The sequence below is a fragment of the Mastigoproctus giganteus genome, chromosome 7 (genome assembly GCF_048544385.1).
Source record: "Mastigoproctus giganteus isolate SK-2022 chromosome 7, ASM4854438v1, whole genome shotgun sequence".
NCBI classification, from domain to species: Eukaryota; Metazoa; Arthropoda; class Arachnida; order Uropygi; family Thelyphonidae; genus Mastigoproctus; species Mastigoproctus giganteus.
In genome coordinates, this window is record NC_143581.1 from 179913903 (window position 1) to 179940091 (window position 26189).

A 26189-nucleotide genomic window follows, 5' to 3' on the forward strand; every position below is an offset into this window, starting at 1 on the left:
GCCATACCTCTCCAATTTATATAGCAATCTTCCATGTGCAACACTATCAAAAGCTTTCCTGAAATCCAAGTATATGATATCAAAATTATTTTTGACATTCAGTTCCTTTGTGACCACATCATAGTATCCAATCACATTGGTCAGACAAGACCTCCCTTTAACAAACCCATGCTGTGTCTTAACTATTACTGCAGTCTCGTCCAGATGATCCTGCAATGCTTTGTTAACCAGTGACTCCATTATTTTCCCAGGAACACAAGTTAAACTAACAGGTCTATAGTTACTTGTGTCACCTTTTGAACCCCTTTGTGAATTAGTGATACATTTGCACATCTCCAGTCCATGGGGGCCTCCCGAATCCAAGGAAGCTCTCATAATTATGGCTAAGGGTTTTGCTTACTTCCTTTGCTGCCTACTTTAATATAACTGGATGGATCCCATCCACCCGAGGTGCCTTCCTTATGTTTAACTTCAACAATTTCTTTTCCACTTAGCTGTCAGTTATTACAAAATCACTTAGCTCCCTGCGCATTATAGCCCTAGTAGCTAATGCGCCAATAAAACCAAAACCAAACCAAAACCAAACTTAGCTCCCCGTTAGAGTTTGATATACTTCTGGCATTCCCCCTCATTGAATAATTCCTCATATGTGAATGTAGAGGCAAAATACTCATTCAGTTTATCAGCTACCTGAGCATGATCATCAATAGTCAACCCATCTATGTCAAGTGGTCCAATTTGATTCATCAGTTTCCTTCTAGAGTTTACATAAGTAAAGAACTGTTTGCTGTTTTTCTTTGCATCCTTTGCCAAAGATTTCTCATAATCTGCATTCACCTGCCTAACCTCCTTTGTGACTTGATTACAGACAAGCTTATATAAATAAATAAAAATAAATTTTCTGTTTATACTCCGGGACGACCAAACGGTCAGAGGAGTTTACAAGATACACAGAATACAAGAAACAGCACCGTATTCAGCAGTCACGGGCTTGAACCCCGGTCACTCAAGGCACGTGTACTTATGCACCCACGCGCCTGACCACTAGGCTACGGCGGCCTGCCATAGACTTCTGTGTCACCTGATAATTTATATGCATCCCATACATTTTCCTTTTCTGCCACAAGCCTCATTAATTCATCTGCATCCATTTAGGCCTGAACCTTGAACAGTATTTCTTAGTTGGAATGAAAAGCCTAGGAGCCTCCAAAGATAACGTCCCTGAAGGCTTCCCATTTAGAATTCAATGTTGGTAGCATCATCAGTTGATCCCGCTGTACAGAATTTAAAAACTGTCTGAGACCCCTGTAGTCACCTTTACGAAGGCAAAAGCCTTTCCCTTTAGCCTTGATGGTATTTACAACTTTAAGTAATTCCCACATCAGTGCACTGTGAGCACTGTCCCCCTGGGGTTCCTTTAATTACAAATTCGTAATGCATGAGTAATCACTGCTGATAATCAGATCAAGAGTATTAGTCCCTCTGGTTGCTTCTCGAACATGTTGCTATAGAAAACAGTTATCCAATAAATCCACAAAAGTCTTGCTAGTATGCGAGTGACCAATCCACAAGTTCCAGTCAATATCTGGAAAGTTAAAATCGCCCATTATAATACATTCTGATTTACTGGCCCACTCTATTTTTCTGCACAATTGCTCATTATACTCATCAGATTCATTAGGCCTATAACACACATCTCTCATTTTTCCTTTACCAGTGCTTATGTCACACCAAACAGACTCAACATTTCATTGTCCACCAACATCAATTGGATGCACTTCCTTAGATTTTACGTATTTCTTAACTAACAGCATAACCACTCCTCCCTTCCTGTCCTGTCTATCCTTTCTGTACGCATTGTACACTCCAAATTCCAATTCTGCACTGCTTATGTCTGGGTGACACCATGTCTCTGATATTCCAACAATATCTGCCTTTGATGTCTTGACTAGCACTTCAAGCTCATTAAATTTATTAACTATACTCCTAGCATTGGTGTACATGCAAGTATACATGCATCTGTTTCTACTCTTAGTTACTCTAACACAGCCCATGTATTTATTTGTTCCACTATGACTCCTGGAAATCTCCATTGCCTTGCTTTCCATGCTGCTGCTCATTCCAATAGAAGCAGTACAAGAATCACTATTGCCTCTGCCTGCGGCCACTATTAACCTTTTAGTCTGTGCATCCCCACAATCTAGCAGTTTTCCGACCCACCTGAAACTGCCTCAATAGCATCAGCAAATATTCCTGCACCCTTTCGATTTAAGTGTACCCCATCCCTGTAGAAGCAGTCTCTCCTGTCAACAAGCACAGACCAGGCTGAAAAAAATTCTACCCCTTGAGCCTTGTACAATCTCTCCAGGTCCAAATTGATCGTCAAAGCTCTCATTGTATACTCTCTCCTATCGTGTCTGGGCAGAATTGCAGACACTTTCACATTCAATCCTATCTCGCAACTTTTTTTCAACATTGACCTGTAATTGTTGAGTAAATCTGTAGATCTCTTACTCTTAATGTCATTAGTTCCAATGTGCACAACAATAAGATCACCTTTGGTGCCCTTGAAAGATGACATCTGCTCTACAACATCAACTTTTGCCCCTGGCAGACATACCCTTGTCCTGTTCCACCTATCCTTCTTGCATAGTATATTCCCCTTCTCCCTGACAATAGAGTCACCCACAATAACTAGTGCCTTTGGGACCAGCGCATTCTGCATTGGAGATTGCCTCTGTGTTGCCTGATGCCCAGGATTTAGCTCTGCCATTGAGATAGGCAGCGGAGTGCTTGATTGGCCTCTCATATTAATTTCTTCGAGGGCATTTACCCTACACTTCAAGCTTCTTCTGACCATCAGAATGCTGAGTTGGTGCCTAATTTCTTGACACTCTAGGCATCTAGCACACACAAAGACATCCTACTTGGCTAGATCATGTCCCGTTTTAGAAAGTTCAGCAAACATTTCACATTTCGTACATTTTTTGAGACTGTGATACATTGGGGAATCACCCTAGGCCGTTTTGAACGCATGGGCCCACCCGGCGGATGCCAGGAGCATGGGCCCTCACTTGTTGATCTTAAATAATTTTTTTAAAAGACTCTCTGTCCCATATGTTACATTGCTGTTGAAAGCACCAGAAACATGAACATAATGATATATGAATAATGATTTTGGCTTTCTTTAAATAGTTTAAAGTGCTGAAAATATTAATATTTAGAAAAATAATTAACAAATTTAATTCTTGCTTATGATTACAAATTAATAATATATATAATTATGTTTTATATATATATCATGTAATTATAATTATATAATACACTGGTGTGCAAAACTTAAGGACCAGTCAGGTTTTCACCTGTAGCTTCTCATAGGGATGGCCTGGATATGAGAAAAGCATACCAAAGGAACCTCACGATGTACAGAAATGATGAAGGAAACACCAACACAACAACGGAAACAAAACAGTACAGAGGGACTTTATTAAAAAATGGCAACATAGCACTGGCTGCCATGATACAGATGCATCACTGTCAAAGATGGAACAAAGGGAAGAGGTGGTCCTCAGTAGGAGATATAGCCACCCCTAATGTCTATGCAGGCTTTGCACTGCCTGTTCATATTAAGAACAATGTTGTTGATAAGTTCTTGCGGTAACATTGTCCATTCCTCTGTCAGTGCCATCTTTAGCTGGTGAAGATTTTCTGGTGGGTGTGGAGGTACCACTAGGCATCTCCCCAGAGCATCACATATGTTCGATGGGATTTAGATCGATGGAAGCAGGCCAATCCATCTGAACAATGTCCTCACTTTCCAAAAGCATATCAACAGCTGCAGTGTGCTGTGGTGTGGCGTTATCATCCATACACATGAACTCAGGGCCAATGGAACCTCAGAACAGATGCACATGGGGAAGAATTAACTCAGTACAGTAGCGTGCACCGGTCACAGTACCGCCTTCCAGTATGTGGAGTTGTGTACATCCATCCAAGATAAGGTGCAATGTGGCCAAAGTTGCTTTTGCGCCAAAAAACCCAACAACAACCAACCAACCATCCAAGATAATGCCTCCCCAGACGAGAACGCCACGACTGCCATATCGATCCCTTTCAGTGAATTTTGCGGGGTGATACCATGTGCTAACCTCTCGCCAGATTAGCTGATGACCAGAATCACTGCTGAGACTGAATCTACTCTCATCAGTAAAGAGTACCTTACCCCACTGTGCTGCTGTCCAGTCCTTGTGTTCGATGCACCACTGTAAACGGTATCTCTGATGGGCAGGTGTTAAAGGGACACAGTGTAGTGTACTTGTTGTCGGGCAAACAGTCCACTTTTGTGTTGAGTCGCCACAGTAAACCGCGATATCCTGCGTCCCGTGCAGCTGGTTTGCAATGAATCCCACTGTCTGATGTCGGCCCCTCTTGGCCTGTAGGAGTATATAGCAGTCATCATTGGGCGTTGTTTTTTGCAGACAACCACCACTGGTCCTTCGAACAGCTGTACCTGTCATTCTGAAGGCCAACCACACATGTGAGATGATGCTATGGGCGATACGGAACTCTGCAGCCAAACTCCTTGCACTTTGACTTTCCTCGAGCTTTCCAATTATTCGATCTCGGGTAAAGTCATCCAGATGTTGTCTACTGGCCATTTCGTTGTCTGTAGCACTGTATGAAACCAATCAAATGTCTGTAACAATCATGCTCACCATTCGGTAATTTGCACAAAACTGCTGAACTGCCACTTTTATCTGTTTATGCAAACCCTCTCATCATGATTCAAATTTTTGCATGTGCACCAGCTTTCTACTGAACAACCACAGTTATGCAAATCGCCACAGGCTGTTTCATTTGATTTTGTGGTTGTAACCTTTAGAAATAGTGTTAGTCCTTAAGTTTTGCATACCAGTGCATAATTATATTATATAATTATGGAGCATAGTTTCCAGTAGATCTTTTAATACATAGGGTTAGGAATGCAACTAAGAGAGACCCAGAAAAAAAATGAAAACAAAATTTATACTGAATAGGGGCCACATTTGGAAATTCGCCAGGGGCCCGAGAGTTCTTAAAACGGCCCTGGAATCGCCCCCTTCATTTCTACCCTGAGTCACAGCACTCTTGCTAATCTGTGATCTTTGCTTCGCTGCTCTAGTCTGGATCATGATTTCTGTTTAAATACAGTTTAATTAACAATGGAATTTAATAAATATTTTTAATTGATAATACTATACTAAGCTAACAGATTCCTAATACACTGCTTTGTATTATGTTATCTAGTTTTACATTATACCTTACGCTATCAGTTCGAGATATATACGATGCGCTATTTCTTATTGATTACAATATGGCAGCTAGTTCAACAATATTGGTGCCAACACCGGGAGTTGTAACTTCCAAAAATCACTAGTTAAATTCAAAATAAGAAGCTAACAAATGCTACTAAACCTATTTAATATCTTTGCAAAACACAATGTAGTATTTTAATTAACAAAGAATACGGTAAAAGTATCAAAATACTTATCACTTTACAGCAGCCAAAAATACACCGAATGTTCTCTTCCGCATCCAGAGTGCCCTGAGTTAGATATATCAACTCACCCACACACCCTGAGTTAGATATATTAACCAACCCGGGAGAGAAAATAAGAAATAAATCTGATAAAGTTTTAAAAAATTCTGCATTTCATATTTGGGGAAAATACAGGCATACCTCGGTTAACGTTACCTCTGATAACGAAGCTTCGATATAACGAAGTCCGCAATTTCAAGCCCCATTTAACATAAAAAAAATATTCCAGTTTAATCACCTGAAATCTAAAACAAACTGAAGAAATTACGGAAACCTTTGGGGCTTCTCGTGGTTGGTTCGAGAAATTTAAAAAACGGGCCAGGATTCATAGTGTAAAATTAACAGGAGAAGCTGCAAATAAATTTCCAGTAAAACTAAAGGAAATAATTGAACGTGAAAATTTTCCACCAAATTTGGTGTTCAGTGTTGACGAAAGCGGTTTGTTCTGGAAACGGCTACCAACAAAAAGCTCCATTTCTATTGAAGAAAAATCAGCTGCTGGGTTCAAAGCAGCCAAAGACCGTTTAACGTTACTCTTTGGATCAAATGCCTCTGGCGATTATAAATTAAAATTGTTATTAGTTTACCATTCAGAAAATCCGAGGGCGTTAAAAGGTAACATAAAAATTAATTTACCTGTAATACGAAAGCAAATAGAAAAGCATGGGTTACCAAGGAGTTATTTACTGATTGGTTTGTTAACCACTTTTGTCCTGAAGTAAAACGGTATTGTCAAAAAAACGACTTTGAAGAAAAAGCTCTTTTGTTGTTAGACAATGCTCCGGGACATCCTACTGATCTTAATACGTTGGACACATGCATTCCTGTCAAAGTTGTGTTTCTTCCAGCAAACACAACTTCCCTGATTCAACCATTGGATCAGGGAGTAATAGCATCATTTAAAGCTTATTATCTGCGTCGAACATTAAGCAATTTAACTGAACTAGAGGATAAAGAGGAAATGACAGTTAAAACTTTTTGGAAAAATTACACCATTAAAAACGCAATTGAAAACATTGATAGTTCTTGGAAAGAAGTCACTAAGAAATGCTTAAATGGAGTTTGGCGCAAAATATGGCCAGAAGTTGTACTAGAAGAAGAAAATAACATCCAAGAAATTAGAAATGAAGTTATCCAGATGGTTCAATCAATAGGTTTCGAAAATGTCGATGAAGAGGATGTTAGAAATTTATTGAATGCAGATGATGATGGTTTTTCAGCAGAAGATTTAGAAAACCTTGTTAGCAACGAAGACAAAGATAATGAAGACGAAGTTAAAGAAGTTCCTGCCGAAAAAGTGTTAACAACCAAAGATTTAAAAAGGTGCTTAAATGACATTGAAAACGTTTTAAAATTTTTTAGTGAAAATGATCCTGATTTAGGAAGAAGTTTTATTGTTAAGCGATCAGTGTTAAATGCAATAACTCCGTATAGGCAATTGTTAAATGAAAGAGAAAAAAAGCATAAGCAATCAACTTTAGACTCATATTTTAAAATGTGATTTCACTTTGTATGTAAGTTGACTGTTTATTTAATAAAACTTTTCTTTGTTCGAAAAAAAAGCTTTTCATTTTCTTTACGTAGGAACGTATCCCTATTCTGGCCATAGTATTTTTACCTCTGAAAACGAAGTTTCGCTTAACGAAGTAATTTCGTGGAATGCATCCTATTCGTTATTCGAGGTATGCCTGTAGATGACTTTGCTAATGGAAACGAGAAGGAACTTCCATTTCACACAGAGGCTTCAAAGGCTCAACATTCAGTTTAGTCCAGTCACTTACATCAATGCAGAAAGATTGTTCCCAGCTTTTAAAACGATTTTGGACAATAAACACCACAGAGTTACAATGGGCCACCCTGAAAAATATATTCTTGTTTACTGTAACAAAGGTTATTGCATGTAAAATGACACTTATTCTAAAACCTTTCATTTGTTACTTTTAACACTGAATAGGGAGAAAATGTAACTCAATAAATAAATGTATAATACATGTAATAAATATATTATAAAAATGTTATTGCATGTAAGAGGGGTGGGCCATCCTGAGGATGCGCTGCACCCGGGCACCAATGTTCAAGGGGCACCTGAAAACCTGAAACTTACATACACGTATGAAGAAAATTTTAAAAGGGGTGCCAAATTGCAATTTGCACCTGGGCACCACATTCCCTAGGAACTCCCCTGGCATATAATCTCTAAGTCAGTGCACCTGGTTGACATATGTGAACAGTGTAATATGTTGAATCAGTTTAGTGTCACATAAGCACTGGAAAAATTAAAATGAAGCTGGGGTATGTTACAGATAAAATGACTATGATGTGTATGATAAAGAACTATTCAGAAAAATAGAGTGTGCCAGTAAATTAGATTGTGTTATAATGTGGAACGTTAACTTTTCAGATATTAATTTGAACTTGTGGATTGGTCAATCACACATTAGCTGAACCTTTCTGGATTTAATAGATGACTGCTTCCTACACCAGCATGTTAGAGAGGCAGCAAGGGAAAGCAATACTCTGGATCTGATTATCAGCAGTGACACATTATACATTAAGAACCTGCAAATAAAAGAACCACTAGGTGGCAGTAATCAAAGTGTATTGATGTGGGATTTACAAAAATATGTAATTACTGTCAAGGGTAAAAGGAAGGGATTTTGCTTCCATAAAGACAACTACAGTGATGTTAGACAATTTTTAAATTCCTTTCAGTGGGAAAAATTGATAATTATCAACTGTCAACTCAAAATGGGAAATAACTGTACAAGCTACCAAGTGTTTCATACCAACTAAGAGATACTCTTCAAGGTTTCAATCTAAATGGATGATGACAGATGAATTGATAAGACTAGTGATAGAGAAGACAAATATATGGTAGGATTAGTAGTAGTAACAGTAATGGCAAATGATGGAAGAAAGCAAGCTTATATAGCGCATCAGCCAAAAAAAAAAACACAGTTCACCCATTCGTACCCTTCAAAAATTTGTCTGGTCCTCCCATGAATTTATTCAACCCATCCACTTTCACAACAACAGATGGAATCCTGTTCCAACAATCAACAACTTGCTGGCTGAAGGCATACTTTCACAGAGGCGGACTGGCCATAAAACTTACTGGGGGAAACCCTCATGCGGCAGAGGCCGATGGAAGCCGGTGTGATTTTCAATGTTGCACTCTGACCTCCGATACATTCTATTTGTTTTCCCTGGTAAGAATTCCAGCAATCAACCACTTGCTGGCTAAAGAAAAATTCCACACATCTATTCTGCAACTGTCGTTCCTCGATTTGAATTTATATCTCTTCAGATGAGTACTCTGAGAAAGAGGAAGAATCCCATCAGCATTGATCTTGTTTAAACCATTAAAGGCCTTATACACCTCAATCATACCACCTAACAGGTGCCTAGTCTCCAGATGCTACAATTTGCAGAACTTTAGCTTTTCTTGGTAAGAGCACCCCTTTGTTCCCCTCACCAATCTTGTTGCCCTTCCCTGTAGTCATTCCAGCAGCTCTACATTCTTCCTAAAATGAGGCCTCTAGACCTATAAGCAGTACTCAAGGTGTGGCCTGACAATTGCCTTATACAAAGGGATAATCACCTCCTTATCCTTGCAAGCAAAGTTGCTGTATATCATTGAAATGAGCTGCTCTGGCAGACTGTCTGGACTGCTCTGAAAACTTCATATCTGACTGCACAATTACCCCAAGTCTTTTTCAATCTCTACTATGCTGAGTGTAGTACCACACAGTTGGTACATTTCTCTGAGGTCACTGCTACCCATATGCAATACTTTGCATTTTTTAATGTTAAACTTCAATTGGCACCTCTCAGCCCATATGCCCAACTTTTCTAGATCCTACTGCAGCAGCATAGCATCATTACTGTCATTAACAACCCTGCCAACCTTTCTATTATCTGAAAACTTGGACATTAAGCCTGACATACCTTCATCATTATCATTCATAAATATAAAAAACAGCAATGGTCCCAACAGTGAACCCTGGGGAACTCCACTAAAGACATTAGCCCAATGGAGCAGTGTCTATTGATTACCAATCTCTGCCTTCTCCCACTCAACCAGCCCTTTATCCATAGCAGCAACTTGCCCTTAATGGCATACTGCTGCAATGTGTACAGCAGTCTTTTATGTGCAACAGTATCAAAAGCTTTCCTGAAATCCAAGTATATGATATTAAAATAATTTTTTGCATCCGGTTCCTTTGTGACCACCTCGCAGTATCCAATCAAACTGGTCAGGCAAGATTTCCCCATAACAAACCCATGCTGCATCTGAACTATAACTGCAGTCTTGTCTAGACGAGCCTGCACTGCTTCTTTAACCAGTTGCCCCATTATTTTCCAGAGAACAGAAGTTAAACTAAAAGGTCTGTAATTACTTGTGTCACCTTTTGATCCTCCTTTGTGAACTGGGGATACATTTGTGCATCTTAATATAAATACATTTATGTGCATTTTAATATAACTGGATAGATCCCATCCATCCCAGGTACCTTTCTTATATTTAACTTCACCAATTTCTTCTTCACTTTCCTCTCAGTTATTACAAAATCATTTAGCTCATCACTTAGAGTTTGATAAAATTCTGGCCTCCATTTCCCTACAAAATTCCTCATGTGTGAATGTAGATGCAAAATACTCATTCAGTTTGTCGGCTGCTTGAGCAGGATAATTAACAGTCGAACCATCAATATCAAGTTGACCAATCTGATTCATCCCCTTCCTTCTAGAGTTTACATAAGTAAAGAAGACTTTGCTGTTTTTCTATGCATCCTTTTTCAAATCGTAATGTTCGTAATCTGGCTTCACTTATTATTATTATTATTTTAGCCCTATAGTGCAAGGAACCCTGTGGCTTATGCGGCACCAGCCAAAAAAAAAATTCTCGAATTATCATGAGAGAGAGAGAGAGAGAGAGAGAGAGAGAGAGAGAGAGAGAGAGAGAGAGAGAGTGTCAAAAGTAGAAAGGAATCACCAAAAAAGAAAGAAGAATAATGATATCCAACTCAGGACCCTGGGTGTGCCAAGCCCATATTCACGAGATGTGAGCCTAACTTTCCTAACCTTCTTTAGACTTGTTGAAGGTTAGACTTGCCTAACCTTCTTTGCGGCTGGATTACAGAGTATATATCTACCATAGGCTTCTGTGTTGCCCAATAATTTATATGCATCCCATGCCTTTATATGCGGTGATTATTGCCTTGTATAAGGCAACGGTCAAGCCACACCTAGAGTACTGTATACAGGTCTGGAGGCCTCATTTCAAGAAGGATGTAGAGCTGCTGGAATGAGTACAGAGAAGGGCAACAAGATTAGTGAATGGAACAAAGGGGTGCTCTTACGAAGAAAGGCTTAAGTTTTGCAAATTACAGAGTCTGGAGACTAGGCACCAGCAAGGTGATCTGATAGAGGTGTATAAAGCCTTGAATGGTTTGAGCATGCTCAATGCTGATGGGATTTTTCTTCTTGCTCAGAATAATCACCTGAGAGGGCATAAATTCAAATTGAGGAAAGACAGATGTAGGATAGACGTATGGAAATTTGCCTTTGGCCAGCGGGTAGTTGGTTGGTGGAACAGACTTTCATCCCTTGTCGTAGAAGTTGATAGCCTAAATAAATTTAAGGCTCAGCTGGATAGGTATTTCGAACGAACAGAGGGTTGAAGTGGAAGTGGGTTTTTTTTTTTTTTTTTGGCTGATGCTGCATAAGCTTGCTTTCTTGCATCATATGCCTCTACTAATGCTAATGCATCCCATTCTTCTCTGCCACGAGTTTCATTAGTTCATCTAACATTCATTTAGGCCTAAACCTTGAACAGTATTTCTTATTTGATATGAAAAGCATAGTAGCTTCCAAGATTACTTCCTTGAATGCTTCCCATTTAGAATTTGATGTTGGTAACATCATCGGTTGGTCCCTCTGTATGGAATTTAAAAACCGTCTGAGACCACTGTAGCCAACTTTACAAAAGCAAAAACCGTTCCCTTTACCCCCAATTGTAGTTTCATCTTTAAGTAAATCCCACATGAGTACACTGTGATCACTGCCACCTAGTAGTTCCTTTATCTGCAGATTTTTAATGCATGAATAATCACTGCTGATAATCAGATCAGGAGTACTGCTCTCTCTGGTTGCCTCTCAAACATGCTGCTGTAGAAAATGGTCATCCAATAAAACCGCAAAAGCCTTGGTAGTGTGTGATTGACCAACCAACATATTCCAGTCAATATCTGGAAAGTTAAAATACCCCATTATGAGAAATTCTGATTTGCTGGCCTACTCTATTCCCAGTATATCTGTTTGGTATACTCATCATAGTCATTAGGCCTATAACACACACACACACCTACTCTCATTTTTGCTTTCCCAGTGATTATGTCACTCCAAACTGACTTTACATTGCGCTGGCCACCCATGTCAACTGGATGCAGTGCCTTAGATTTTATGTGTTTCCTTACTAACAACATAACTCCTCCTTCTCCCTTCCTATCCTGTCCGTCCTTTCTATACATATTGTACTTCCCAAATTCAAATTCTGCTTTCCTTATATTCGTGTGGCACCACATCTCTGATATCCTGGAACCTCCATAGCCAGGTGGGCAGGAGTAGCAGTGCGCACGCTTCTTGATTAGACCGGGGTTCGAGCCTGTGCCCACCAAATACGAAGGATACGGAAAGGTCAGGATTACCACAGCAAATCCCCGAAGCAAAATGACCTTAGTTGCTAATGCTCCTAAAAACCAAATAACAAACAATCTGATATCCCAACACTATCAACTTTTGACATATTAACCAGCACTTCAAATTCATCAAATTTATTTACTATACTCCTAGTATTGGTATTCGTGCAAGTATACATGCACCTGTTCTGTTTGGGTAACTAAGAGTTACTTTTTTTTTTTTTTTTTGGTAGTTGTTGGCGCATAGGCTTCTGTGGCCATAATGCACCTCCCAAGGTTTTTGCAGTACTTTGATCCAAGCCCGAGGCGGGAATCGAACCCGCGACCTTTTGGGTTGACTAAGAGTTACCCAAACACAGCCCATGTATTTACTTTTTCCAGTTCTTGAAATCCCCACCACCTTGATTTCCAGGCTGTTGCTCATTCCAATAGAAGCAGTGCAAGAATCACTTTTATCTCTGCCTGTGGCTATTGTTAATCTATTATTCTGTGTATTCCCCCCAAGCTAGCAGTTTTCCAACTCAACTAAAACTGCCTCAATAGCATCAGAAAATATTTTTGCACTCTTTCTATTTAAGTGTGTCCTCTCACTGTAGAAAGCAGTCTCTCCTGTTAAAGCACAGACGATGCTGAGAAAAATTCTACCTCACAAGCCTCTCCAGGGCTGAATTGATTGACAAGGCTCTCATCATATACTGCCTCCTATTGTGTCTGAGAAAAATTACAGACGCTTTCTGGCCTTGGCACATTATAGCCATAGCTGTACATGCACCAAAAAAAACAAAACAGACCACTTTCAAATTTAACCCTAACTCATACTTTTTTTTCAATATTTCCCTGTACTTATTAAGTAAGTCTGCAGATCACTAATGTCATTAGTGCCAAATTGTGTACAACAATATCACCTTTTTTGTGCCCTTAAAAGATGATATCTGCTCTACAAATCTATCTACATCCTTAGATAGATGATTATCTACATCATAGATCTATATCCTATTATCATTATTTATTTCTTTTTAAATTATTATTATTTAAAAAGAAATTTATTATTTCTTTTTTCTTATATTTTTTATACATATCACATAGGCTATCTATATACCATAAGTTGTAGCTGAAGCACTGGATATTATGTTTGTTGCCATGCACTGATTGGAGTATTGAATGGGCAGATGTAAGAAATGGGTAGCAGATATAGATCTGCCACTCATTTCTTAAACAAAATGCTCTTGTGTATAAAAGTCACTGCTTTTTTTGCTTGGTTTTTTTGAAAAACATTTGAAAATTGCTTTATTTGCTTGAAAAACAAAATGCACTTGTGCATAAAAGTCTTCTTTTTTGCTTGATTTTTTTTATAAATCATATATTATTATTATTTACTAAAGCATATGAAATGTAACACATTACATAGATTAACTAACTCGTATTTATTTACTTTAATTTTCATTTATTATTTTTATTTTTTTGATGGCAGATGATATAAAGAGTGGGGCAAAAGTCAGCAACACACTGCGCAAGTGCATGTGGAAGCACATGGAGTATGTTGTGGGACACTAACAGTAGTTCACTAGAAGCTGTAGGCTACAGTTATGTTTTCGAAAAAAGAAAGAATATTCACATTAAAACTTTCTACAAAGAAGGTACCACTGCTGTTGTGAGACAGTGGCACAAGAAGTTCACAACTAATCCACCTACTCAAAAACACATTTACCATCTGAAAGACAAATTTGAAGAACAAGGCATTATATTAGCCACTCCAAGAAGTGGCAGGCCATGATCAGTAAGAACAGAAGAACACATGAATGCTGTGGTGCAAGCAATTGTACAAAGTCCTGGAACATCAACATGGAGAGTGTCTCTTGAATTGGGCATTGAATGCCGTTCCTTGATACGCATTTTGAGTGAATGCAAATTTAAATGTTACATCCCACATTTAATTCACAGCTTGCTCAAAGACGATTATGACTGACAATTATAGTTTTGCAAGATAATGTTGAATCAATTGAAAGAGAAACCTAAAAACTCCATAAAATTGTATGGTGTGATGAAGCAACATTCAAGTTATCAGGTATGTGAACAGGCACAACTGTATGTACTGGGATACAGAAAATCCCCACCTCACAATTGAAAAACAGTTGGATCAACCGGGAGTGTACGTCTGGGAGAGGTATTTCTTCTTTCAGTGTAGTTGGAACATACTTCTTTGAAGACTTTATTACTGTCCTATCTAGAAATGTCACAAAATTACCTTTTACCTGGTCTACAAGCTTGTGACGATTTCAATGAATTGTACTTTCAACATGTTGGAGCGCCACCTCATATGCAGTTAATATTATTCTTAATTACTTGAATGAAGTTTTTGGCAGTCATGTCATTGGAAAAAGAGCAGTAGTGGAATGGCCTAGGTTGCCTGACCTTACAGTGATGGACTTCTTTTTTTGGGGAGTGGTCAAACATAACGTGTATGCATGCAAAGCCAGAACAATTCAAGAGTTCCAAAGTTGTGTTGTTGTTAGACTGAGAGTTTCGTATCTCTCAATAATTAGGCAGAATTAATTAACTAATAAATAGCTAATACAATGTCTTAGGATATTTTAAATTATTAAAACCATGCTTCATTAAAACTCTTTGGTTTACCCAAAATCAACTATTCTATTGTTAAAATCATATCTCAGGAATCTTTAAGACAAAATTATAAAACTATTCATTTGGAACTTACGTCTAATACAATAAGGGAGAGAGGGAGTGTATGGTCAGATATTGCACAATCCTTCGCCCTAGTTCTCTGTCGTTGGCCTCTCACCAACAGAGCAAAAGGAGAGGAGAGCATCTCAATTCTCACGCCCACAATGGTACTAAAAAGGGCTTTTATTGCTACAGCATGGGCGGGATGTTCAGTCGTTTTTCGTGAGACGATTACCAAAAATGGTAGTGTCCCTGTGAAATGGACATTCTTGGATGATTCTATCACCGTGACGTAGAACGAGATAATGTTAGTATATAAGGGGTTCTGGGAGGCACCAAGGGGCAGAGGGGGTTAGAGAGAGACCTTCTGGCTTTTGTAACAGAGACTGACAGGAGAAGGGGACGTCTCGCAGCCGTCGAACATCGAGAGTCCAGGCAATGTAAAAGGGAAGGGTTGAGTTGATGTTGCTCCAGCCTTAAGAATGGCCAGGGAGAAGCTGAGACAAAGGAAACATGGCTCAGAAGACCGCACCCTAGTTTCTACCAGAGGGGAGGTCTCACAACCTGTCCTGAAGCAAGAGATTTAACTGGTAAGCCATTCTCTCATTTGTGTGAATGTGAACCTTGAACATAACATGAACAGATAGCATTTTAATGCTTCCTTCCTAAATATTTTATCTTTGTTAATTTAACAATGAAAGGGAATTTCTCACGGGATTGGTGGTACAAAGGGATCTTACAGCAAGTGCTGTTGGGATAAGAAATGGGAGGGAGTGAGCCTGTTCACATTACAATGGATGTAAGATGGTCTAAAGTGATGAGCACATCAAAAGCACTTTGCCTAAGGTTCTTCGGTTCCCAACCGTTCTGTTCTATGTTGAAGTGTTTTGTGAATGCTGTAGCTTGTTAAACCAGAGCCAAACAATAAGTCTATTGAAGGAATAGTTCCAGTGATACCAGAATCCAGTATGTTATAAAGATGTTTTTGCCAATGTAATATTGTTGTTATGAACAGAAACCTTGAAGAAATATATATACATAATTTTACTTTTACACAAACCACTAGATGGAGTGTAAGTCAGTATGCATGTTTTCTTTTGTTATAATAAATGTTATGTGTTACATAATGTCTCACTCTCTCTCTCTCTCTCTCTCTGCCTATATCCTCATACACCAGTAGAAACAAGTATGAACCAATAAAGGGTTAAAAAAAAGTGGGGATTGACACTCAGCGACCCCCCCCCAAATCTAAAAGTCACAACACAAATCCAACGCTGCAGCGATTAGGTGCTAGAACAGCACCTATTTTGCCGAGAGCACGGATTTTGTCCAAGCTCAACGATCATCTCATTTAGAACAATTATCATAGGAAAAGTAATACGGCCATAAGTCGAGTGGAATAAGCAAGAAAGAGAGAAACCACAGAGAGAGAGAGAGCCCCTGACGTTGTTGTTATTTGGTTTTAGGAGCATTAGGAACTAAGGCCATATTGCTCCAGGGATATGCGGTGGTCATTTCCTGACCTTTCTGCACCCTCCGTATTTTATTTGGTGGTCACAGGCTTGAACCCCGGTCTAATCAAGAAGCATGTGCTACGCACTGCTGCTCCTGCCCACCTGGCTATGGAGGTGCCAATTGCAAAGTTACATCGAGGATGCTTCTGAAGAAACTGAGAATGATCAAGACCTTCATGATAAGGTCATTTCAAGTATCCAGGGCAGGTTGCAATGCTGTATCAACATGGGAGGTGGCTAATTTGAATATTAAAATAAAATATTATAGATCTTTGTTCATATAATGGTATTTGTACATGTAATTGCAGTAAAACTATTTCTGAAAATATTGTGTGTCCTGACTTTTGCCCCACCTTGTCTTGTATAAGTTTTGCTTCCTTGCATTATTCTACCATTTTAATGCTAGAAAACACTAAAAAAAGGTCTATCTACTTATCAGTGCTGCCTGCAAACAAAACAGCATTATGATATTAAGTTTGGAAGTGGCCTGTGATTCCTTCATTTTTTTAAAATCATTTTACATTTTATTTTTTACAAATCATTACAAATCGTTACAAATCATTTTATTTTTTTTTATCATTTTATAAAATATCTATTATAAACAATCAAATAAGTTGCATGTATCACGTGATTTGTATTGCTGCACAGTAGCTGCAGCTAGTATTACTAAATTATTGTGAGAAAAATATAACACATCTCATCCATATGTCCCACACATACACATATATATACATTACATTGCTTATTATTTTAATTTAAAAATATACTCACTTTTAAATCTCCTGAAATATTTGCTCCTGCCAAAATGCCTGTTACAGAAGGGAAGAAAACTGCAAATACTGAAAAGAAATGCTCATTTCTGAAGTCTGGAAGAAGATTTTCCATGCCTATTTCCCCTAAAAAAATTAATTATTCAAAAATGTATAATTATCTACACACACATGTACATGATAACGTAAATAAATCCACAACACATAAAATAAGCAAAAAACATACAGACATCAGTCATACTGCACATTTGTCCAAGTGCAGTATGACTGATGTCTTTTTAGATTATGATGGGCACCATGGCGAGATCCAGCCCTCCTTTCATTTCGAGGATACAGCTCTAAAACAATGTTTCCAGGCCATCCCCTAGATAATATACTGGACCAAACCTGTTGGTGATTAGGAAGCATCCAGATCAGCTAGTGTATAATCTCACTGCCTCTACTCTGCCTGATAGTGACTGGAAAGTTGATTTTTGATTTGGTAGTTGTTGGCGCATCGGCTTCTGTGGCCATATTGCACCTCCCAAGGTTTTTTCAGTACTTTGATCCAAGCCCGAGGTGGGAATCGAACCCGCGACCTTTGGGTTGCCGGGCAGGTACTTTACCCACTCGGCTAGCCCGGTCGGCTGACTGGAAAGAGTTTGAGTAGTATGTATGCAGGGGCATTGTTGAGGCCATGTTATATCAAGGAGTTGGGTATATTCTTGTCTTGTGTATGCCATTTCCAAAAATTTCATTACTTCAAACTTCATGTTCTTCCAACCTTTTCTTACTACTGAATACATCACGAATAGTCCAACCAATAGAATAAACTTATCTGTGAAAAGATCTAAACCTCCCAAACACTTCATCATTCATTTCACAAATATATGTGGTCTCAGTTCCAATCTCAATGATGTTCATTTCAACTTACAGTCTGCCAAGACCCACATACTCTTTTCTGACATCATCCCATTTATCAGTTGATTCAACCACTGTTCATCTCAGTTGTCCTAATTATTTGCTGAATGATTCCTTTCCCTTCAAATGTGGTACTTGCACATTTGTCCACTCTGACATTCCCTGTCAGAGACTTAGTAATTTGGAATCTCTTCTTTTCGATCTTCATGGCGTGAAATCCTTCTACCCCATTCTGTCAAATTCATTTGTTGTCTCTATCGATCTTCCAATTCCACTAATCGCTTGAAACTCTGACTTCTTTTCTTTGAAACTCGACTTTCTCCAGGAAAATAGGAAAACAATAAAGTAATTTTCCTTCACAATTTTAATGCTCACAACATCAGCTGGTTTCAATTTTCTACTCACACGGACAAAGCTAATTGAGATGGCGTGGCTTTTGTAATTATTACTGATCTCACACAGATCGCTCATTTACCTATCAGAATACCAGACAATTCTAACCACACAGCCAACACTCTTGATCTTTTTCTCATGAATAACCCTTCCAAGTACATGGTTGAGGTGAATGGTCCTCTAGGCATCTCTGACCATAACTTTGTGATGGTCTCTTCTCAATGGAGCCTTTCTCTTGCGGCCATTCCCAGCCTTGTGTTGTTTGACATTACAAGAATGCAAAATGGGGTGATCTGCAAAGTTTTTATTCTTTTCCTTGGATTACTTTAATGCTGGCTAAGTACTCGATGACAGTATGAACAAAGACATACTGTCTTAAATCTGATGTCAATGTTTGCTCAGATCATGTCACTGAAATTATTCTTGTAGGAAAAATCCTTTATTCCACCCTCCACCTTAAAATCTCATCCTTTACCTAGGTTTTCTAATAAATGTACTAAGGCTGTTCAAGATAAGAAGGTTGTATGAGGGCTGTTCAATAAAGAATGATCATAATTTTTTTTTACACCATAGCTTTATTAATCATCCATATTTTGATGTTCTTTTAAAAGTAGTCCCAATTTGATGAAATGCACTTACTCCAATATTTCTGCCATTCTTCAAAGACATAATGAAAGCCATTTTTTGACATACATTTGGAAATTAAAAAAAAAATCGTAGGGTACAAGGTGAGGGCTGTAGGGTAGATGAGGAACACAGCTAACATTAATGCTGGCTAAGTACTCGATGACAGTATGAACAAAGTGAGGTCTTGCACTGTTGCAATGGAGAATCCATCCACCCATGTGCAGTTTTGGTTGTTCGCAATGAATGCGATCCTGTAATGCAACATATGCAGTACAGTTCTATAGAAAAATCCCATAACATTTCTACAGAAAAGTCATATGATTTGGCACGTCATGTCAGTAAGCCATTCCTTGAATATCAAAAAAAAGAGATGGCCATAACCTTTCCTGTAGAAGCCACAACTTTTCCTTTTTTCGGTGATGGCGATGATATAGACTTCCAAACAGAGGTCTGTTGCTTACTCTCTGCTTGAAATGATGAAGCTATGTCTCATCTGCCGTTATCACCTTGTGCAGAACCTCATCATATTCAATAACCATTTATTGCAGCTCCTCACAAACTACATGCAAATTTGCTGTTGCTTGAATGTGAGTAGTCTTGGAACCCAGCATGCACAAACACATGCCATATGCAAATGGTCATGGAGAATACCATGCGTGCTTCCCACTGATATTCTCAACATCTCTGCCAGTTGCCTTACTGTTATATGATGATCTTCTCTCATGATTGCGCAGTGTTTATGGTTTCTGTGGTGACAGCAGTGGCTGTAGCTCTGGAAATGCAGATTTTTGTGATTGAATTATGTCCATCTTTAAACATCCTAAACCACCTATGATCTTTGCTACATGGAAGCATAGATTCACCATAAGCCTCTTTTAACATTTCATACACTTCAGCTTATGTTTTCTTGAAAAAGAAACAACATTTGAGAACAGCATACTGTTCCTCATATGTCATGTCCATTGTTACGTAGGCAAAACTGAACAAGCATAAACTTGAGCAAATGCTGAGGTCACACTATGTGCACGAGTCAACTGCACAGTTGATGCCACTTGCTTTGGTCATAAATTCTGCTCAGCTAGAAACAGCAAGCAGTACATGGTTGTTCATGAGAAATTATGATCATTCTTTATTGAACAGCCCTTGTGTATTGTAAATGGCTTGCGTTCAGATTTCCGGGTTCATCTGCCTATATCAAAGCTCACAACAATTGTAAAGCAGTTATTAATTAGTCTAAATTAGATTTTGAACATGCTAAGAGTAGAAAACTTGCTTCTTGTCTAAACAATAGTCAAGCAATCTGGTCTCTTTATAAAGCTATTAGCCACAAATTTAGCTTTGTTTGTACTCCCACTTCTGTTAAAACCTGATGGTTCTATTGCCACCTAAACTAAAGACAAAGCTAATTTACTAGCATACTTTTCTTCTAACTCTCATATTGATGATCTTGGTAAACCACCTCCTACCAGTCCCAGTTCACTCCAATCAAGGCCTCCTGTGGTCTCATGGGAGGCATTGGCTGGATGTCAGAAGAATTCTGAACAATCTTGAAGCGAAGAAAGCTTCTGGTCCTGATGGTATTTCTCCACTTGTTCTCAAAACCTGTGCTCCACAGTTTACTCCTATTTTGTGTTGCCTTTTTGCACTTTTTTTTTATTGCATTGGTGTTTTCCATCTGCTTGTAAATTTGCTCATATCCAGCCAGTTCCTAAGAGGGTGACAAATCCCTCCCATACAATTATTGTCCCACTGCATTTACCTCTACTCTTTCTAAAGTAATGGAGATATTCATTAACTGTCAACTCCTAAACTATCTTGAAACTTTCTAAATGATCAATGGTTGCCAATATGGTTTCCATCAGTGTCGATCTATTGGTAACATATTGGCTTATGTTAACCATTTATGGACAAATTCTACAGAAATGTTTGGTGAAACTCAAGCAGTTGCTTTTGACATTCCAATGGCTTTTGATTGTGTTTGGCATAAAGGATTCTTATGGATTGCAAACCGTTTTTTTGTAATTTGGTGAGTAGTCAGAGTTTTACTCACTGTGGGTTATGGTAGATGATTCTGTGTCTGGGAAGCAAGGTGCTAAGGGATTTCTAGAACTGCTGGGAGTCATCATGTAACAAGTAAATACATGAGCTGTGTTCAGGTAACTAAGAGTAAGAACAGTGCATGTACACCAATGCTGGGAGTGTAGTAAATAAATTTTATGAATTTGAGGTGCTGGTGAAGACATCAAAGGCTGATGTTCTTGGGATATCAAAGACATGGTGTCACACAGAGATAAGGAATGCAGAATTGGAATTTGGGGAATACAATGTGAACAGAAAGGATAGAAGGGGAGGAGGGACGATGCTGTTAGTTAAGAAACACACAAAATCTAAGGAAGTGCATCCAGTTGACATGGGTGGACAGTGCAATGTTGAGTCAGTTTGGTGTGACATAAGCACTGGGAAACCAAGTTGGGAGTAGGAGTGTATTATAGGCCTAATGACTCTGATGAGTACAATGAACAACTGTACAGAGAAATAGAGTGGTCCAGTAAATCAGATTGTCTTATAATGGGGGATTTTAACTTCCCAGATACAGACTGGAACTTGTGGGTTGGTCACTCACACACTAGCAGGACTTTTGTTGATTTATTAGATAATTGTTTTCTACAGCAGCATGTTTGAGAGGCAACCAGAGGGAGTAATACTCTTGATCTGATTATCAGCAGTGATTCTTCATGCATTAAGAATCTGCAGATAAAGGAACTACTGGGTGGCAATGATCACAGTGTACTCATCTGGGATTTACTTAAAGATGAAACCACAATCAGGGGTAAAGGGAAGATTTTTGCTTTCATAAAGTTGACTACAGTGATTTCAGATAGTTTTTAAATTCTATACAGTGGGACCAACTGATGATGTTACCAACATCAAATTCTAAATGGGAAGCATTCAAGGAAGTAATCTTGGAAGCTACTAGGATTTTCATACCAACTAAGAAATACTGTTCAAAACTTAAGCCTAAATAGATGTCACATGAACTAATGAGACTAGTGGCAGAGAAGAAAAATGCATGGGATGCATATAAATTATCAGGCGACACAGAAGTCTATGGAGAATATAAACTAGTCTGTAATGAATTCACAAAGGAGGTTAGGCAGGCAGAGGCAGATTATGAGATATCTTTGGCAAAGGATGCAAAGAAAAACAGCAAAGACTTCTTTACTTATACAACCTCTAGAAGGAAGGGGATGAATCAGATTGTTCCACTTGATATTGACGGTTTGACTGTTGATGATTCTGCTCAGAGAGCTGACAAACTGAATGAGTATTTTGCATCTACATTCACACATGATGAATTCTGTAGGGAAGTGGAGGACAGAAGCTTATTAAACTCTTACAGCGAGCTAAATAATTTTGTAATAACTGAGAGCAAAGCAGAGGAGAAATTGTTAAGGTTAAACATAAGAAAGGCAGCTGTGCTGGATGAGATTTATCCAGTTATATTAAAGGATGTGGCAAAGGAATTAAGCAAACTCTTAGCCACAATTATGAGAGCATCCTTAGACTCAGGGGAGGTCCCACTGACTAGAGATGTGCAAATGTATCACCAATTCACAAAGGGGGATAAAAGGGTGATATGAATAATTACAGATCTGTTAGTTTAACTTCTGTTCTGGGAAAAATAATGGAGTCACTGGTTAAAGAATTATTGCAGGATCATCTATAAAAGACTGTAGTAATAATTCAGACACAGCATGTGTTTACTAAGGGGAAGTCTTGTCTGACCAACATGATTGGATAATATGATATGGTCACAAAGGAACTTGATGCAAAAAATAATTTTGATATCATATGCAGTCAGGCCTCTATATAACAAAATCAATTGTACCCTTGAAAAAATTCATTAAACAGAAATTTCATTATAAAGAAATATAACATATTTCTTATAACATATATAACAGTATTTTTCAACAGTGAAAAATACTGTTATATATGACTACTTACATGATGTGCACAATATATTAGTAAACTTTTAAAAAATACAATGTAAAATATTTGGATATTTTTTGTTGTACACTGGATTCTCCTGTACACCGTTCATAAAAATTTTCCCATTTGTTTAAACACTGAAATATATTTTTTGTTGCATTTTCTTCCCACTGAAGGCCTCAATGGCAAGTTTCAAATGCTGCCAACATTTCTTGTTTGGAAGGTTTAATATTGCTATTGTCCTCATTCCCTTTGTTACCGTCTTTTTCATCCAATTCATCATCAATATTGTCACTAGTTCTTTAAATATGCTCCAAAATGTTGGAGTCACTCGGATATTCAGCTACTACAGCCTGTTGCATTGTCTGTCGTCCTGATGATGTCATATACAAAATTTTTGTTGTTTTCAAGAACACATGAAGGTTTAACAGATGCTGCATTTTTCTGGCTCATCCTTTATCAAGACTCTCTACAACTAAATCCTTCCTCTGCTCAGTGATACTGTCATCAACCAGTGACTTCTGATACCACTCCAGATTAACAGAACAGATTTATATCTAGAACTTGTTCCTGCCTTGCAGATCTTGTTTTTGAATGACATCTCTACTGCTGTTTGACTGTACACCTTTTCTCTTTGTGGACTATTTTGGGCAGCACTGGATAAAGACATAGACAAAGACATGAATAAAGACATTTATTTTTTTATTCTTTTATCTTTATGCTATTTTCTTCATTTCTTTATCTTCTGCTGTCCTCTCTCCCTGGAATGATTGTGTGTGTTCACTGCATGGGGTTCTTTAGAATGATTCCAAACTCGCTTTGGACATTCAGTGCCTGACTGTTGAGGTTGGCCATGGTTCGTGCGTAGTCATGGCCTACCTCCCCATGGTATAGACACTGGGCAGGCTTTCCAGGTGCAGTGTTGCACCTGGAACTCTAACTGTTTTGTCCCCTGCCTGGTGACAAAACGGTTAGAAAAAACTAAACACACACTGCACAAACATAATATTACACACATTTCTGGCCATTTACAGTGATCTGTAATCATCACAGTGTACAAAGGCGGAGTTGAACTTTCGTTCAGATACCATCCTACATAAGATACTATACATGTCTATATGTCTACTATGACATCATTATCAATTCCAAAAAATCTTCAAGAGCAATTTCTCCACTGATCAAACCTCTCGCTTGGAGTTATTCCCAAGATTGCTCAATGTCTTGTAGTAGTTCATCCCTCTTATGGCTGTTAATTGGAGTTTTAGCAAAACCTTCTTTTGCAAAAGAATTCTTAATTGTTGTTTCCATCACATCTTGACTCCACACTTTTGCCAACTCTGATAAGCAAATCTATAACAGAATCTATAGGTTGGTTGGTTTCTATTCTCAGTATAATTTTATTCAGTATATGCCTTCAGCAGTGCATTTTCAAATTCTTGATAATGCCTTGGTCCAATGGTTGCAGTTCAGAAGAGGTATTCGAAGGGAAGAAAGCAAACTTCATTATTTGTAAGTTTCGAAATTACCAAGTGAAGGGGGCCAGGACAATTATTGACAATCAACATGATTTTTCTGTGTGCTTCCGTCATCTTTCTATCGAAATTTAAAATCAACTGTTCAAATGTTTTTTTCAAAACTGTTTCTTTCCAATGGATAGTCTTTTTCGAGTAAGCCATGCCGCTCTTTCAATTTGTCCAGCCAACCAGAACTGGCTTGGAATGTTTTATGCCCCAGAAAAGATGTGTACGCCATAGCCTTTTCTTTTATTAATGGCTCTGATATCAGCACATTTTGGTCTCGAATCAACTTGATCTACATTTTCATACAGGCATAATTTCATACACTTCCAACTGGGTTCTCGTTTCCTCAAACAGTACGAAAATCGAAACACAGTTTTTCGAATTTGTAGGTTGGTCACTCACACACTAGCAAGGCTTTTGTGGATTTATTGGATGATTGTTTTCTATATCAGCATATTCGGAAGGCAACTAGAGGGAGTAATACTCTTGATCTGATTATCAGTAGTGATTCTTCATGCATTAAGAATCTGCAGATAAAGGAACCACACTGGCAGGAATACCAAATTTTAAAGCAATTTTTCTTTTTTTTCACACACCAATCTACACTATTAAGCACTTCCACTTTTTCAAAATACACTCAAGGATTTCCTTTTGGACCTTGTAAGGTTTACTTTCACAGCAGCTAAAACAAAATGGATTTAGTGACCACTTGTACCTACCATGTAAACAGAGACAGGTGAAATTTAGTGAAAGTGTGGATGACTCATTTCTTCGAAACAACAGATGAATTTTCAGGATAAAGGAAAATCACTCTCCTAATTCTGTAATAGGGTGCTTACAATAGAAAACAGGTTGATCAGACCCAATGTCCGTGTCAGGAATATGCCTTAATCTTTGCCAATGGTAGTAGTGTATAGATTTTACTGCGTTTTAGCCAGTGCTGACCCACTGCAGGGCAAAGGCCTCTTCCAAAACCTTCCTTCTCTTTCTATCCTATGCTGTGGTTCGCCAGTATCCTCCTGCATGGTTTTATGGGCACCACTAAACTGTAAAATGGAATTAATTAATTCCATTTTACAGTTTAGTGGTGCCCATAGTGGTGCCGTGGAATTAATTCCTTTAGTACTTAAAAGCTACAGGGATTAACTCTTAATCCTTTTATTTCATAATTTTTGCTTTCTACAGCTTCAGCTGTATTGTCTGAAGACCAGACATGCAAACAATGCAATCCCTGGTCTCTCGAAATATTCCCAGATATTGGCTAGAATTTGTAGGTTGGTCACTCACACACTAGCAAGGCTTTTGTGGATTTATTGGATGATTGTTTTCTATATCAGCATATTCGGAAGGCAACTAGAGGGAGTAATACTCTTGATCTGATTATCAGTAGTGATTCTTCATGCATTAAGAATCTGCAGATAAAGGAACCACTAGGTGGCAGTGATCACAGAGTGCTCAAGTCGGATTTACTCAGAGAGTAGTAGTAGTAGTAGTAGTAGTGGCACGTGATGCAA

General features: G+C 38.4%; 1 protein-coding gene across 2 annotated transcripts in view; it reads right to left on the reverse strand.

The window, feature by feature from the left end:
* Positions 1–26189, reverse strand: part of LOC150083367 (solute carrier family 12 member 2-like) — a 451471-nt gene that overhangs the window by 334505 nt on the left and 90777 nt on the right. For both annotated transcript variants that reach the window (XM_090377993.1, XM_090377992.1), the window contains exon 8: positions 17247–17371. In XM_090377993.1, the coding sequence (XP_090234119.1) occupies positions 17247–17371 (125 nt within the window). The remainder of the gene's footprint in view (positions 1–17246; positions 17372–26189) is intronic.